The sequence below is a fragment of the Podarcis melisellensis genome, assembly GCF_964234715.1.
Source record: "Podarcis melisellensis genome assembly, chromosome: 8".
Taxonomy (NCBI): domain Eukaryota; kingdom Metazoa; phylum Chordata; class Lepidosauria; order Squamata; family Lacertidae; genus Podarcis; species Podarcis melisellensis.
In genome coordinates this window covers 84,912,641-84,926,615 of record NC_138540.1, presented here as the reverse complement: position 1 = coordinate 84,926,615, position 13,975 = coordinate 84,912,641, and the positions used below count along the sequence as shown (strand labels likewise).

The window sequence follows — 13,975 nt, the reverse complement described above, 5'->3', positions numbered from 1 at the left end:
CCCGAGGACACCAGGCCCTCCTGTCTTCCACTGCCTCCTGCAGTTGGGTCAAACTCACGCTGGTAGCTTCGAGAACACTGTCCCACCATCTCGTCCTCTGTCGTCCCCTTCTCCTTGTGCCCTCCATCTTTCCCAACATCAGGGTCTTTTCCAGGGAGTCTTCTCTTCTCATGAGGTGGCCAAAGTCTTGGAGCCTCAGCTTCAGGATCTGTCCTTCCAGTGAGCACTCAGGGCTGATTTCATTCAGAATGGAGAGGTTTGATCTTCTTGCAGTCCATGGGACTCTCAAGAGTCTCCTCCAGCACCAGAATTCAAAAGCAGCAATTCTTCGGTGATCAGCCTTCTTTATGGTCCAGCTCTCACTTCCATACATCACTACTGGGAAAACCATAGCTTTAACTATACGGACCTTTGTTGGCAAGGTGATGTCTCTGCCCCTTCATGGATCACTGCCTTGCCGTGGTGAAGGGGCTTGAATAACTCAGAGAAGCTATGAGCTATGCCGTGCAAGGCCACCCAAGATGGACAGGTCATAGTGGAGAGTTTTGACCAAACGTGATCCACCTGGAGGAGGAACCGGCAAGCCACTCCAGTATCCCTGCCAAGAAAACTCCTTGGACAAAGACAACAGGAATATAAAAGTACTAAAAGTACCTTACCTACTGGCAAATGCAGCGCCATAGAGGTGGCTGCCAGTACAATATCCAGAATCTGCAGAGATTTCCTGCAAACAGAAAGCAAAGACTGAAGGAACCGGTCTTCAAAGGAGGGCCCACGATGGTGGTGGGGGTGGCAGCAGTGTTGATGTTTCAATATTTTGTTGGAAGCTGCCCACAGTGACTGGGGCAACCCAGTGAGATGGGCAGCATATAAATAACATGACTAAACCGCTTCTGCCCCAACAGGACAACGTGATGGAAACCAGAGCGCATGGAAACACTGTTTACCTTCCCACCGCAATGGTACCTATTTATCTACTTGCACTGGGATGCTTTCGAACTGCTCGGTTGGCAGGAGCTGGGACAGAGCAACGGGAGCTCAACCCGTCACAGGGATTCGAACCGCCAACCTTCTGATCAGCAAGCCCAAGAGGTTCAGTGGTTTAGACCCCAGCGCTTCCTGCAAGACGGCACTTATTTCCAGAGGTGGTTCACAAAGCTCAACCACTGCCATTTGTGTCAGGAGTTCAGAAGCTCCTTTTCAAAGCGCTCTCCCAAATAGTGCTTGGAAGGTGTTTGCAGGAAGATTCACCATTGGGTCACAGGAAGCCGCTTTCAAAGCGCTGGCACTTTGAACGGAACTTCGAAGGGGGTTTTCACAGATCAGACCTAACAAATGTGGCCAGCCAGGGGTGATGAGTTCCCCGGTGTAAGCCCAGCCCCAGAAAGATAAATCCAGCGACCCTCTGGTACCCGGGTTAGGGGTAAAATAAAAAAGGGAAAGGGAAAGGGACCCCTGACCATTAGGTCCAGTCGTGGCCGACTCTGGGATTGCGGCGCTCATCTCACTTTATTGGCCGAGGGAGCCGGCATACAGCTTCCGGGTCATGTGGCCAGCATGACTAAGCCGCTACTGGCGAACCAGAGCAGCGCACGGAAAACCGTTTACCTTCCCGCCGGAGCAGTACCTATTTATCTACTTGCACTTTGACGTGCTTTCGAACTGCTAGGTTGGCAGGAGCAGGGACCGAGCAACAGGAGTTCACCCCGTCGCGGGGATTCGAACCACCAACAGGGGTAAAATATGAAGCAGTTAAATAAAGCAGGCATAGGCAAACTCGGCCCTCTAGATGTTTTGGGACTACAACTTCCATCATCCCTAGCTAACAGGACCAGTGGTCAGGGGTGATGGGAGTTGTAGTCCCAAAAACATCTGGAGGGCCGAGTTTGCCTATGCCTGAAATAAAGGAACTGTTTCTTTTGGAGGAGCAAAGGGGACAATAGCTGTGTATCAATTGGAACAGGGAGGGAGGGGTGAGGAGGTACCGTGAAATTCGGGAACTCCGGACTCTGCCTGTTCCTGAGTGTGGGGCTGCAATCGTGGGCTGCAATGAGATGAGAGGAAGGGAGTTATTGAGAAGGGTCACTCCATGCTGGGTGGAGACAGAAAATGGGGCGGAGCTTGCAGGAGGACCCTCTGGAGAGGTGAGGGGGGTGCGAGCCTAGGATGCATAGGGGTGAGAGGGGCAAGGAGAGAAGCCATGGGGCCCCTATGCAGGAGCGCAATGGGGCAGACGTACCCTTGGAGTTGGTGCATCCTGGTGAGGTCACGCCTTGCCGTTGGCTGGAGCGTATTCTTCGGGGCACTGGAGGTGGGGGTGTCTGCGGTCGAGAAAACAGATTGTATTGGGGAGGGGTTGTTAGTGTGTGTTTTCGGCTTTATAATCCCAAGAGCGGGGGTCTTTTTTGGCCTTGGGAGACATTGAGATAAACAAAGAGATAAACAACTACCTGACATTCAGAAGACATCTGAAGGCAGCCCTGTTCAGGGAAGTTTTTAATGTGTGACATTTTAGTGTATTTTTGGTCTTTGTGGAAGCCGCCCAGAGTGGCTGGGGAAACCCAGCCAGATGGGCGGGGTACAAATAATAAATTATTATTATTATTGCCCTTTGCCAACCCATCTTCGTTCCCCATCTCAATGCTGGCTGGCTTGCTATTGCACAACTATTTCACACAGTTCATCCTTCCTGCATAAAGTGGCTTAAAACCAGTTTGCTTTTAGGATGCCTTTCCGCAGTTGCAAATAGAGATGTTTCGCTTCAGAACGGAAACCCTCAGCTGTTTGTCGCATCCATAATACAGACCGGTGTCAATTGGCTTTATAGTGAAACTGCAACATGCATGTGGGGAAAACAGGGGTCTCGTCATGGGCACAACAGAAGAGGCTTTTGGCACCACAAAAAAGGGAAAACGGGAGTAAGTGCAACCCCACAATGTTCATTTTTTTGCCCTTCTCCAACCTCATCCCACCCGCTCTCACCTCTTGTTCCTCTTCATCCGGCTCGCCTCTGCAGCTGGAAAGTTTGTCAGGGTTGCGCAGTTTCTCCAGGAGCTCGAGGGTCAGGCTGCGGCTGAGCCTTTCCTGGGAAACTAACTGGTGCTGGTGAAAGGAAGGGATCAGTTGGAGATAGCTGGAATCCATCCTAGGGACAGAGCCACGGCAGGTGGAGAGGGAGACAGCCATATTTACAGCTTCCAACATTATGCCAAAGAGGCAAGCCGCTTAGGTGTCGCAAAGTACAGCTTGCCTCTTCCGCAGCGCAAGTGTGATAGGAATTTTGAGGTCTTAGATATATGGCAATGTTCATAACCGCACGTACATAGATCAGCACAGGAAGACCGACCTGAAGCCATTTTGATTCCTAAACTGAGCAAATGTTTTCTCTGCATGGTCAAAGTGGAAAAGCCCCTCCCCATTGTCTTTTCCTTCACAAATCCTGTCTTAAGAGTATGTCTGTGTTTGAATAGGGTGTGAGCCTGTGACCTGGCCCAGGAACTATGTATTTATCACTACAAAAGACTGGCCAGGCTCCCCAGGTAATCCAATCAAGTAGCCTGCCAGACAGGAGATAAATAACAACAGGAGAAAAACAATATTCAAATTTCTGTTTTAGACCGCCTTTTGTGTGATGTATCTGAGGGGTGGTCTTAATTACACCCCTTCTGTGATGTATGTATGATGTTTCTGGGGGTGGTCTTGATCTACAGGGTGGCAATTTAAAAAGTCTTTATAAGGCCTTGCGTGCCATTTTTCTGGGTCCCTCCTCTCTCCTGCGTGTGAGGGGAGCACCCTGTTGCAACAGATCAATAAAGATCAGGCTTACTAGCTGCTTTGCTTCTCAATATTCTCTGGTTGGCCTCTGTTATTCTCTCCTACCAATAGGGAACCTATGTAAGGACTCTATACGGGCTCTTGGATACCATCATAAGGGAAAAGGGCAATTTTGGTTTACAACAGAAGATAAACATGAAACGAAGACTGTACCTGGTGTGGTTATATAGCAGTGCGCCCCCCATGTGCATTTGGAAGGCTTTTAAGCCACCTTGGATGTGTTGAGCAGAGAAGGGAGGGCAGGAGATTGGGATACTTACGGTCAGCATCTTGGAGGCAGTGGGACGCTTCTTCGGATTCTTGGTCAGCGTCACCTTGACAAAGTGGTGAAAGGCCTGACTCCTGTGGGGACAGGAGCACCCATGCTCAAGGAGAGTTTATGGCTGTAAGCTCTAACTCACGTCTCCTATTTACTCTATGCATTTAAAGCAATGTCATAGCACTTCCTGCAAAGAATCCTGGGGAAGTGTACAGTGGTGCCTCGCAAGACGAAATTAATCCGTTCCGCGAGTCTCTTCATCTTGTGGTTTTTTCCGTCTTGCGAAGCACGGCTATTAACAGCTTAGCGGCTTTAAAAAAAGGAAACAAACTCGCAAGAACTCGCAAGACGTTTCGTCTTGCGAAGCAAGCCCATAGGGAAATTCGTCTTGCAGAACGACTCAAAAAACGGAAAACTCTTCGTCTTGCGCATTTTTCGTCTTGCGAGGCATTCGTCTTGCGAGGTACCACTGTAGTTTGTTAAGAGCGCTGAGAGTTGTTATGGATTCCCTATTCCCCTCAAGAGAGCTACAGTTCCCAGAACGGTTTGATAATTCTTCAGGGAACACCGGGAATTGTAGCTCTCTGAGGAGAAGGTCTGTCTCTGCTGAAGCACCTTCCTTGCTTTCTTTTCAGTGCCATGTAAAGCATGGGTAGGCAAACTAAGGTCCTGGGGCCGGATCTGGCCCAATCGCCTTCTAAATCCAGCCCACAGACGGTCCTGGAATCAGCATGTTTTTACAGGAGTAGAATGTGTGCTTTTATTTAAAATGCATCCCTGGGTTATTTGTGGGGCATAGGAATCCGTTCATTTTTTTCCCCTTCAAAATATAGTCCGGCCCCCCACAAGGTCTGAGAGACAGTGGACTGGCCCCCTGCTGAAAAAGTTTGCTGATCCCTGAGTAAAGGCTGGTCTGTTTTCCCCAGACTTCTGACAGACTAAAAATGTGTTGTTGTTTTTCACTAGTCTGCTGCCAAAGTTTCCTGAGACTGGTATAATATACAGTGGTACCTCAGGTTAAGTTCATTCTGGAGGTCCGTTCTTAACCTGAAACTGTTCTTAACCTGAAGCACCACTTTAGCTAATGGGGCCTCCCACTTCTGCTGCTGCGCCGCAGCTGAACAATTTCTGTTCTTATCCTGAAGCAAAGTTCTTAACCCGAGGTAATATTTCTGGGTTAGCGGAGTCTGTAACCTGAAGAGTCTGTAACCCGAGGTACCACTGTATTGTTAAAGGCCTCCAGGTGCCAGAGTCTGTGGGTGCAAGCCGCCCGTAATTCTCGGAAGTCAGGAAAAAGTTAGAATGAATCAAGGGCTGACTAAAATCTGCCAAGCATGGAAATCCCTGGGCTCTGCTTATGCTAACAAACCATGGGTCATTAGGAGGACAAAAGAAGACGATGGCCTGTCATTAACCCATCAGTGAAAGCCTTCTCAGTGTGTGGAGACCCCACCCTAAGCTCTGGGTAATTAGCGAAAGTGAATACCCGAAGTGGTAGGGGGAAGCTTCCAGAATTGCAGCGGGTGATGAGGTAAGCAAACAGGAAAAAAGTGTCCCTTTTGCAAGCTGGAAAGTGAGGGGGGCAAAGCACAAGAAGGGCCAAGGTTGAATATACAGTGGTACCTCAGTTTAAGAACAGCACTGTTTACAAACTATTCAGTATATGAACTCTGCAGTGGTACCTCTGGTTCCGAATGGGATCCATTCCGGAGGCCCATTCGCAACCTGAAAAGCCTGCAACCTGAAGCACCGTATCTGCATGGCGTGATTTGGTGTTTGTGCGCATGCGCGAAGGGCAATTTGGCGCTTCTGCGCATGCGTGAGCGGTGAAACCCGGAAGTAACCCTTTCCGGTACTTCTGGGCCGCTGCGGAACACAACCTGAAAAAACGTAACATGAAGCAAGCAAAACATGATGTATGACTGTAGTGTTCTGGTTAGCAAACTCTACCTCGGTCTACAAACAGAAGCCGAACAGTGGAAGGGCAGTGGCGGTGGGAGGCCTCATTAGGGAAAGCACGCCTCAGTTTAAGAACGGCTTTGGCTTAAGAACAGTCTTCCGGAATGGATTAAGCTCGTAAACCGAGGTACCACTGTGTGTGTAAATAATACCATATATCATAAGGACACCACCGTCTCTGCTCTGCCTTCTTTCCAGAGGAAACACAGGCCTCTGAAATCTCACACTACTGTGGGGATTGGGGTGGTGTAGAGCATTTATATTTATGCTTTCCTTGTGCTATAAGTCACTTGGAGACCTTTGGGTGACAAGCAACTGATAAAGTGAATAAATAATCTTAATCATAATGCGAAACGTGCTGCACTCCTCAGGTCGTTCGCCCTCGCTGCAATCCTGCGATTGTTGAGCATGTAATTGGACTTACCACCGGGCTTTGTCCTTGAGCTTGGGGGGCTGGTAGCCGCTTTTCGTCATCAGCACCAGGACCCTGTAAGGCAGGACAAGGAGGTAAGCTCCCTTTCTTGAATTCTGCACCCACAAAAGCTGGGTTCTGTTGCTGGCATGAATTCTGCACAACCGTCCTTTATTTTGCATAATTTATTCTGCTAGTCACAGGGAGAGGCAAGGACCTAGTTTGAAGCCCTGCCCATCCAACATTTTCAGATACCAATTCTTATTCAGCAGCATCCCCCCCCCCATTGCGTTCCGAAGGCGAGGAAGGATTGGACCCTGATTAATAAAATACACATGTGGCTTGGCCAGCAAGACTCAGGGAGGAAGTGTGAATAATAAGCTGTCACACCCTGGCCCAGGTCCCTTTAATTAACAAAATAACTTTTAACACGGCACTCATAAGAACCAATCAGATTTCCTCTGAGCATTTCAAAAACACCTACCACGTGGGTACAAACTTAGATCAGAGAAATCCTTTTAACTACAAAAACTACTTTGAGAATGCATACATATTTTAGGTAAATAAAACAGGAATCAAGGAGGAATGCATTTAGCAAACCCCAGAGGTCATAAACAGGAAAGGAAGGATGGCAATGAAAGATAGTATTTACCATCTCCTTGTGAACTCTTTTCCTGGCCCTTAAAGGGTAAAGGGACCCCTGACCACTAGGTCCAGTCGTGGCCGACTCTGGGGTTGCGGCGCTCATCTTGCTTTATTGGCGAGGGAGCCGGCATACAGCTTCCGGGTCATGTGGCCAGCATGACTAAGCCGCTTCTGGCAAACCAGAGCAGTGCATGGAAACGCCATTTACCTTCCCGCCGGAGCGGTACCTATTTATCTACTTGCACTTTGACGTGCTTTCGAACTGCTAAGTTGGCAGGAGCAAGGACCGAGCAACGGGAGCTCACCCCGTGGCGGGGATTCGAACCGCCAACCTCCTGATCGGCAAGTCTTAGGCTCTGTGGTTTAACCCACAGCTCCACCCGTGTCCCTTTCCTGGCCCTTAAGATCTACCTAAAGATTAACAAAATCTACACCATATCTTTATGGCCCAGGATGCCTGGGGAAGCAACTGGTCTGTGTAAAATGCTGTATGTGACTGTCAGGCAGGGAGAACATGGCAGAGGCTTGTGGGATTCGATCAGAAATCATGTCAAATGGCTCAAGCCCAGTCAAAGCAATGCGTTCATTGCTGACACAATGGCTTGCTACACTTTTCATAATTCCTCATAGCAATCTCACCTGACCACCACACACACCACACCCCCAGGTTTTGGAGATCTCACTTCATGTTCAGATGACACCCAATTAAATCATTGGCACCAAGGCGGTTGCCCTGCGCCACCTCCCACAGCCCAGAGAGAGAAGGGAGAGGATGTGCAACTCACCGCAAAGGGTGTACGTCGAACAGGGGGGGCTGTAGTTCTGCCAGTTCGATAGCGGTGATCCCCACAGACCAAACGTCGCACAGTTCGTTGTACCCGCCCTTGAGTTCCACGGCCGCCACCTCTGGGGCCATCCTGGAACACATGCGCAAGGCAGGACTCACCACAACTTCGATTAAAGGCAGCCCCTTCCATTGCATGCCCCCCCAGGCCTCCCTGACTCGGTGACCTCTAGGTGCTTTTTTAACTACAACTCCCATCGTCCCTTTAAGAAGGAAATCGACAAGCTGGAAGGTGTGCAGAGGAGGGCGACCGAGATGATCAAGGGTCTGGAAACCAAGCCTGATGAGGAACGGTTGAAGGAGCTGGGTATGTGTTGGGTACTAAGCTTGGATCCTAGAACAATAGGCAGGTAGGATCATAGAATGCAACAACTGATTGGCTTGCAGGAGAAGACCAATCAGGCTCCAGGAGGAAGTTAATCAGCCTATTAGGCTGGTAGGATCGTAGAATGCAACAACTGATTGGCCTGCAGGAGAAGACCAATCAGGCTCCAGGAGGGAAGCAGAATCAGCCAATCAGACGGGACTCATTGTGTAAATAATGTATATAAAGGGAGGGGAAAGGAATCACTGTTTTACAAGCTGCAATAAAGAGCATGAAATCATTGCAGGACTCCGAGTATATTTCAGTTTGTTTAGTGTGGTAAAGAGGAGACTGAGAGGCGATACGTCGGCCATCTTCCATTATCTAAAGGGCTGTCACCTGGAAGAGGGAGCGTGCTTGTTTTCTCGTGCTCCAGAGGGCAAGACTCAAACCTATGGATTCAAATTACCAGGAAGAAGATTCCAACTAAACATCAGAAAGAACTTTCTGACAGTAAGAGCCGTTCAACAGTGGAATGAACTCCTTCGGGGAGATTATGGACTCTCCTTCCTTGGAGGTTTGTAAACAGAGGTTGGGTGGCCATCTGTCACGGATGCTTGAGCCGAGATTCTCTTTGCAAGGGATGCCTTCCAACTCTACGATTGACCAGGACGTCTAGGATTGATGGCGGCTGTAGCCCAGGTTTAGAAACACTGATGCATCAACAGAGGGAAGCACTGGTGGGCTGGTTGAGGAAAACTCCCCTCTCCCTGCAGCCCATTGCCTTCAAATCTATAGACACCACCCATTTCGAAAAGCCAGTTGGCGACACCCCCACCCCCAAATAGCTGGTCCTTTTTACCAGTAAGGGGTCCCTATGAAGGACATTCTCCGGGCAAAGGTGGCGCTGAGCTGAGCCGAGATTCCGAAATCCGCTGGAATGCAAGATGGAAGAAACAGAAACGGAAGAATGAGGAACAACATGTGCCAGCTAATGTGGGCAGTGCTCAAATTCTGGGGAAAGGTAATGTGGGTTTTAAGAAAACCCACACGCCCCACCTCCCAATCTCCTTCTGGTCATAAATAAATAACTTTAACTGATTTTAATATGTTAGGAGTCTGTCCCACTAAATTTTACTCAGAGTAAACCCACTGCAATGTCTGGACCTGAGTTGTGGCAATTAATTTCAGCGGGTCTACTCCGAGTTGGAACAGTGTTGGAGATACGACCCCTTTATTTTCATATTGTTATAGTACATTCAAAGCACCCCAGGAATCTTGGGAACTATAGTTTACCCCCTCGCAGACCTACAATTCCCATCCCCTTTAACACACGACCCTGGCAAATTTAGATTTGACCCTGGGGCAGATCTGGTAATCTTAAAACACATGGTGAGACATACCCAGCTTGACTTCCCCGTGGTCGTTGAGGAGAACATTGGCTCCCTGAAATATGAAGCGACAGGGGGGGAAATAATTTATTGATATCCCACCTTTTCCAGCCAAGGAGCTTAAGGTGGGGGTAAAAGGTTCTCTTCCCCCTCCTCATTTCACCCCCACAAGAACCCTGTGAGGTAGGTTAAGCTGAGAGTGAGTGACGCAGCCCAAGGTCCACTGAGCTTCATAGCCGAGTGGGGTGACTTGAACCCAGGTCTCTCCCAGGTCCTGTTGTTGTTGAGTCTTTTAGTCGTGTCCTACTCTTCGTGACTCCCTGGACCAGAGCACGCCAGGCACTCCTGTCTTCCACTGCCTCCCGCAGTTTGGTCAAACTCATGCTGGCAGCTTCGAGAACGCTATCCAACCATCTCATCCTCTGTCTTCCCCTTCTCCTTGTGCCCTCCATCTTTCGCAACATCAGGGTCTTTTCCAGGGAGTCTTCTCTTCTCATGAGGTGGCCAAAGTATTGGAGCCTCAGCTCCCAGGTTCCAGGTCCTAGCCTGACACTAACCACTGCACCACACTGCCTTTATAGGCAGTCACTTGAAGTGGGGTTCCACGCAGTGCTCTTCACCACACTTTAAGGGTAGGCATTCCCCAAGTTAATTTTTTTATTTCCCTAACAACCACCAGGTGAACTTCACCATGCACATTTTATGACCTGGTTTTCCTTCCTATATCAGCGTTTCTCATTGTTCCTCTGAGCTACTTTCTCTTCATGTCACTCTGTTCTACTTGCCAAACCCCCTTCATGTCCTCTCCCTTATTTCCCTAGATCCTGTCCCTTTGTTTCCTTAGGACAGACACGGCCAAACTTGGCCCTCCAGGTGTTTTGGGACTACAATTCCCATCATCCCTGACCGCTGGTCCTGTTAGCTAGGGATGATGGGAGTTGTAGTCCCAAAACAGCTGGAGGGCCAAGTTTGGCCATGCCTGCCTTAGGACCTTCCGACCGCCCCGCCCCCTCTGCAGCGTCACAGCAGCCCGGCCAATGACAGCCAGGGGCCTTTCTGCCTCTCCCGAGAGCCTCTCTGACGTCACTGCCAGAGACCTGCCACGACTACCAGCCACTGTGGCTGCTTTTAAAAACCTGACTTTATCCACGTTCCGTCACGGTGGGGTTCATTTTGCAGTTAAACTTTACATGCTTCGAGAATGCAAATGGGAAGGTGGCTCTTCAGTAAACACAGCTGTGATGATTTAAAGCATGAACAAGTCCCAGGGCCACACTCACAGACCTTGCTTACAGTCCGTTTCACTTTCAGGAGGGAAACAGCGCCCATTCTGTGTTCGAAGCAGCCTTCGCTGCCTGACATATTTTCCAGCAAGGAGTGAAAAACAAAAGCTGCAGTAGCGAAGAATCTTGCCCCATGAGCACTGCACAAATACCGTATTTTTCGCTCTATAAGACGCACCAGACCACAAGACGCACCTAGTTTTTGGAGGAGGAAAACAAGAAAAAAAATATTCTGAATCTCAGAAGCCAGAACAGAAGAGGGATCGCTGTGCAGTGAAAGCAGCAATCCCTCTTGCTGTTCTGGCTTCTGGGATAGCTGTGCAGCCTGCATTCGCTCCATAAGACGCACACACATTTCCCCTTACTTTTTAGGAGGGAAAAAGTGAGTCTTATAGAGCAAAAAATATGCTAAGTGTTTTACTTTGCCTAGCCCCTGTCCCAAGTTTTGATCTGTTATTACCTTGATGTCTCTATGGATCTTCCCCTGGTTATGAAGATACGTCAGACCCTAGAGGGTGAAATTAAAGACGCACATTATGGAACCAGTCACCCTTATTGGCAGGGGCAATAAAACTTTGACCCATGAACCAGGAGACTCTCAGCGGCCCCTCCAAGCTGTCCATAGTTTCCTAAGCACACAGTACACCATGGTTTGCCAACCTATTCGGACCAGTCAACACTTCTGGGTTTTTCAGAAAGGCCCTATCTGCACCATACATTCAAAGCAGCACCATAGCACTCTTACCTCTCTCGCCCTGACCTAGCCACTGTGATCCATGCGACGGTCATCTCCAGACTTGATTATTGTAACTCCGTGGGGCTGCCCTTGAGACTGACCCAGAAACTCCAGCGGGTGCAGAATGCCGCGGCAAGACTCCTTACGGGGTCCTTGCCGCAGGATCACATTCACCCGGTGCTATACCAGCTGCACTGGCTCCCGGTGGAGTACAGGATCAGGTTTAAGGTGTTGGTTTTAACCAGCCCTTTACAGCCTAGGATCCTCGTACCTACGGGACCGCCTCTCCTGGTATGTCCCACGGAGGACCTTACGGTCTTCAAACAAAAACATCTTGGAGGTCCCGGGCCACAGGGAGGTTAGGCTGGCCTCAACCAGAGCCAGGGCTTTTTCGGCTGTGGCCCCAATCTGGTGGAACGCTCTGTCACAAGAGACTAGGACCCTCTAGGACTTGACATCTTTCCACAGGGCCTGCAAGACAGAGCTGTTCCATCAGGCCTTTGGCCAAGGCACAGCCTGACCCTTTCCTTTGGCAATCCTCACAGAACTCTAGCCCAATGGTTGCCATTAATTTGATTTTGAACTGATTTTAGAATGAACTGAGTTTAGAAGGCTGTATTACTTTACTGTTGTTAGCCGCTCTGAGCCCGGCTTCGGCTGGGGAGGGCGGGATATAAATAAAATAATATTATTATTATTTATTAAACACTGGTGAAACAGCTAAGAATGGTTATTCTCCCTATGAAGGCACAGTTCCCAAGCATTCCCTGACTGTTAAACCACTCAGGAGTCACTGAGGGAAGAAGACATAGTTTAAAGTGGTGTGATACTGCTTAAAAGCAAGTGGGGGACAAAGTGCCGTGGGCACCAGCCACAATATGGCTGCCAAGGGGGTGTGGCCTAAGACCCACCCATACGTTCATACTCACTTGCAGTGTTTCTCGGCACACGTAGGCAATCTGCGGCTCTGTCAGGGGCCCTGTGACTGCAAAAGGAAGGGGAGATGATTAAATGGGCACAAGATGTTGGACATAACATAATGTTTGCTGACTGGGAACAGTTGTGGACCACAGGTATGAAATTTATGGCATGTAATGCCTTAAGAGAGAATATTATAAAAATGATATACAGGTGGTACATGACACCAGTCAAGCTTGCAAAAATATATCATTTGCCCGACAATAAGTGTTGGAAATGTAAAGAAAATGAAGGTACATTCTTTCACCTTTGGTGGACGTGCCCAAGGATTAAGGTCTTCTGGGAGATGATCTATAATGAATTGAAAAAGGTATTTAAATATACCTTCCTGAAGAAACCAGAGGCCTTTCTCCTGGTCATGGTCGGCCAATTGGTGCCAAAGAAGGTTAGAACTTTATGTATGCTACAACAGCAGCAAGAATACTCATCGCAAAGTATTGGAAGACACAAGATCTACCCACCTTGGAAGAATGGCAGATGAAAGTGACGGACTATATGGAATTGGCGGAAATGACTGGCAGAATCCGGGACCAGGGAGAAGAGTTGGTGGAAGAAGATTGGAAGAAATTCAAAGACTATTTGCAGAAACATTGTAAAATTAATGAATGTTAAAATGATGTTGGATTGAAGTGAAACGGCTTTAGCAACAAGGCTAAAAAGAATATGTAAAAATGGATTGATAATCAGATGAAGATATGAAGTTTTAATATGTTAAGATATAGAATTAAGATAAAAACAAAGAGGGAAAGGATTTGCTGAATTAACCATGTGAACTGGAATACAAAAAAGGGAGGTGTGAGGAGGTCAGGAAACAAGTAAATGAAATATAAGACATGAAAAGATTGATTTGTTTTTAATTGTTTTTTTATTTTTTATGTATTTTGCATTTTTTCTTTGTATTTTTGTACCTTTTTTATTCTTATTTTTTCTTTTCTTATTCTGTAATTTCGTTTTGTCTGTAAAATTTCAATAAATATCATTTTAAAAAACAAAACAAAAGGGAGGGGAGATGGTGAGGGTCATCTTTAATCCCGAAGTAGAGGACCGAAACCATAGAGCTGTTGACGTTCTGAAAGACCAGAGGAGGCTCCGCGGTCATTGAGATGCTTTGCCAATCCCTGGCATGTCTCCTCAGGCATTCCCCCTGTCTTCAAAGTTCAGGGCAGGAGAAGATCAGAGCAATGAGCAAAGGCAATAATAATCACAAGGCGGCGTTAGAGGGAATGGGGCGGGCGCCCCACATTGCTAGACCCCCGTGGTTACTCGAAGGAAAGGAGTTTCTTCACACACACAAAATCACAATTGAATCACGAGCCGGAAATTAAGATAA

At 48.3% G+C, this 13,975-nt stretch overlaps 1 protein-coding gene across 2 annotated transcripts in view; it reads right to left on the bottom strand.

Moving 5' to 3' along the window:
• MAP4K1 (mitogen-activated protein kinase kinase kinase kinase 1) overlaps positions 1-13,975 on the bottom strand; it is a 65,832-nt gene that overhangs the window by 26,114 nt on the left and 25,743 nt on the right. For both annotated transcript variants that reach the window (XM_081921987.1, XM_081921986.1), the window contains exons 5-15: positions 12,597-12,652; positions 11,392-11,439; positions 9,661-9,703; positions 9,120-9,192; positions 7,895-8,026; positions 6,477-6,539; positions 4,095-4,176; positions 2,983-3,102; positions 2,240-2,321; positions 1,986-2,044; positions 660-724 (exon numbers count right to left, since the gene is read on the bottom strand). In XM_081921987.1, coding sequence (XP_081778113.1) covers positions 660-724; positions 1,986-2,044; positions 2,240-2,321; positions 2,983-3,102; positions 4,095-4,176; positions 6,477-6,539; positions 7,895-8,026; positions 9,120-9,192; positions 9,661-9,703; positions 11,392-11,439; positions 12,597-12,652 — 823 coding nt within the window. The remainder of the gene's footprint in view (positions 1-659; positions 725-1,985; positions 2,045-2,239; positions 2,322-2,982; positions 3,103-4,094; positions 4,177-6,476; positions 6,540-7,894; positions 8,027-9,119; positions 9,193-9,660; positions 9,704-11,391; positions 11,440-12,596; positions 12,653-13,975) is intronic.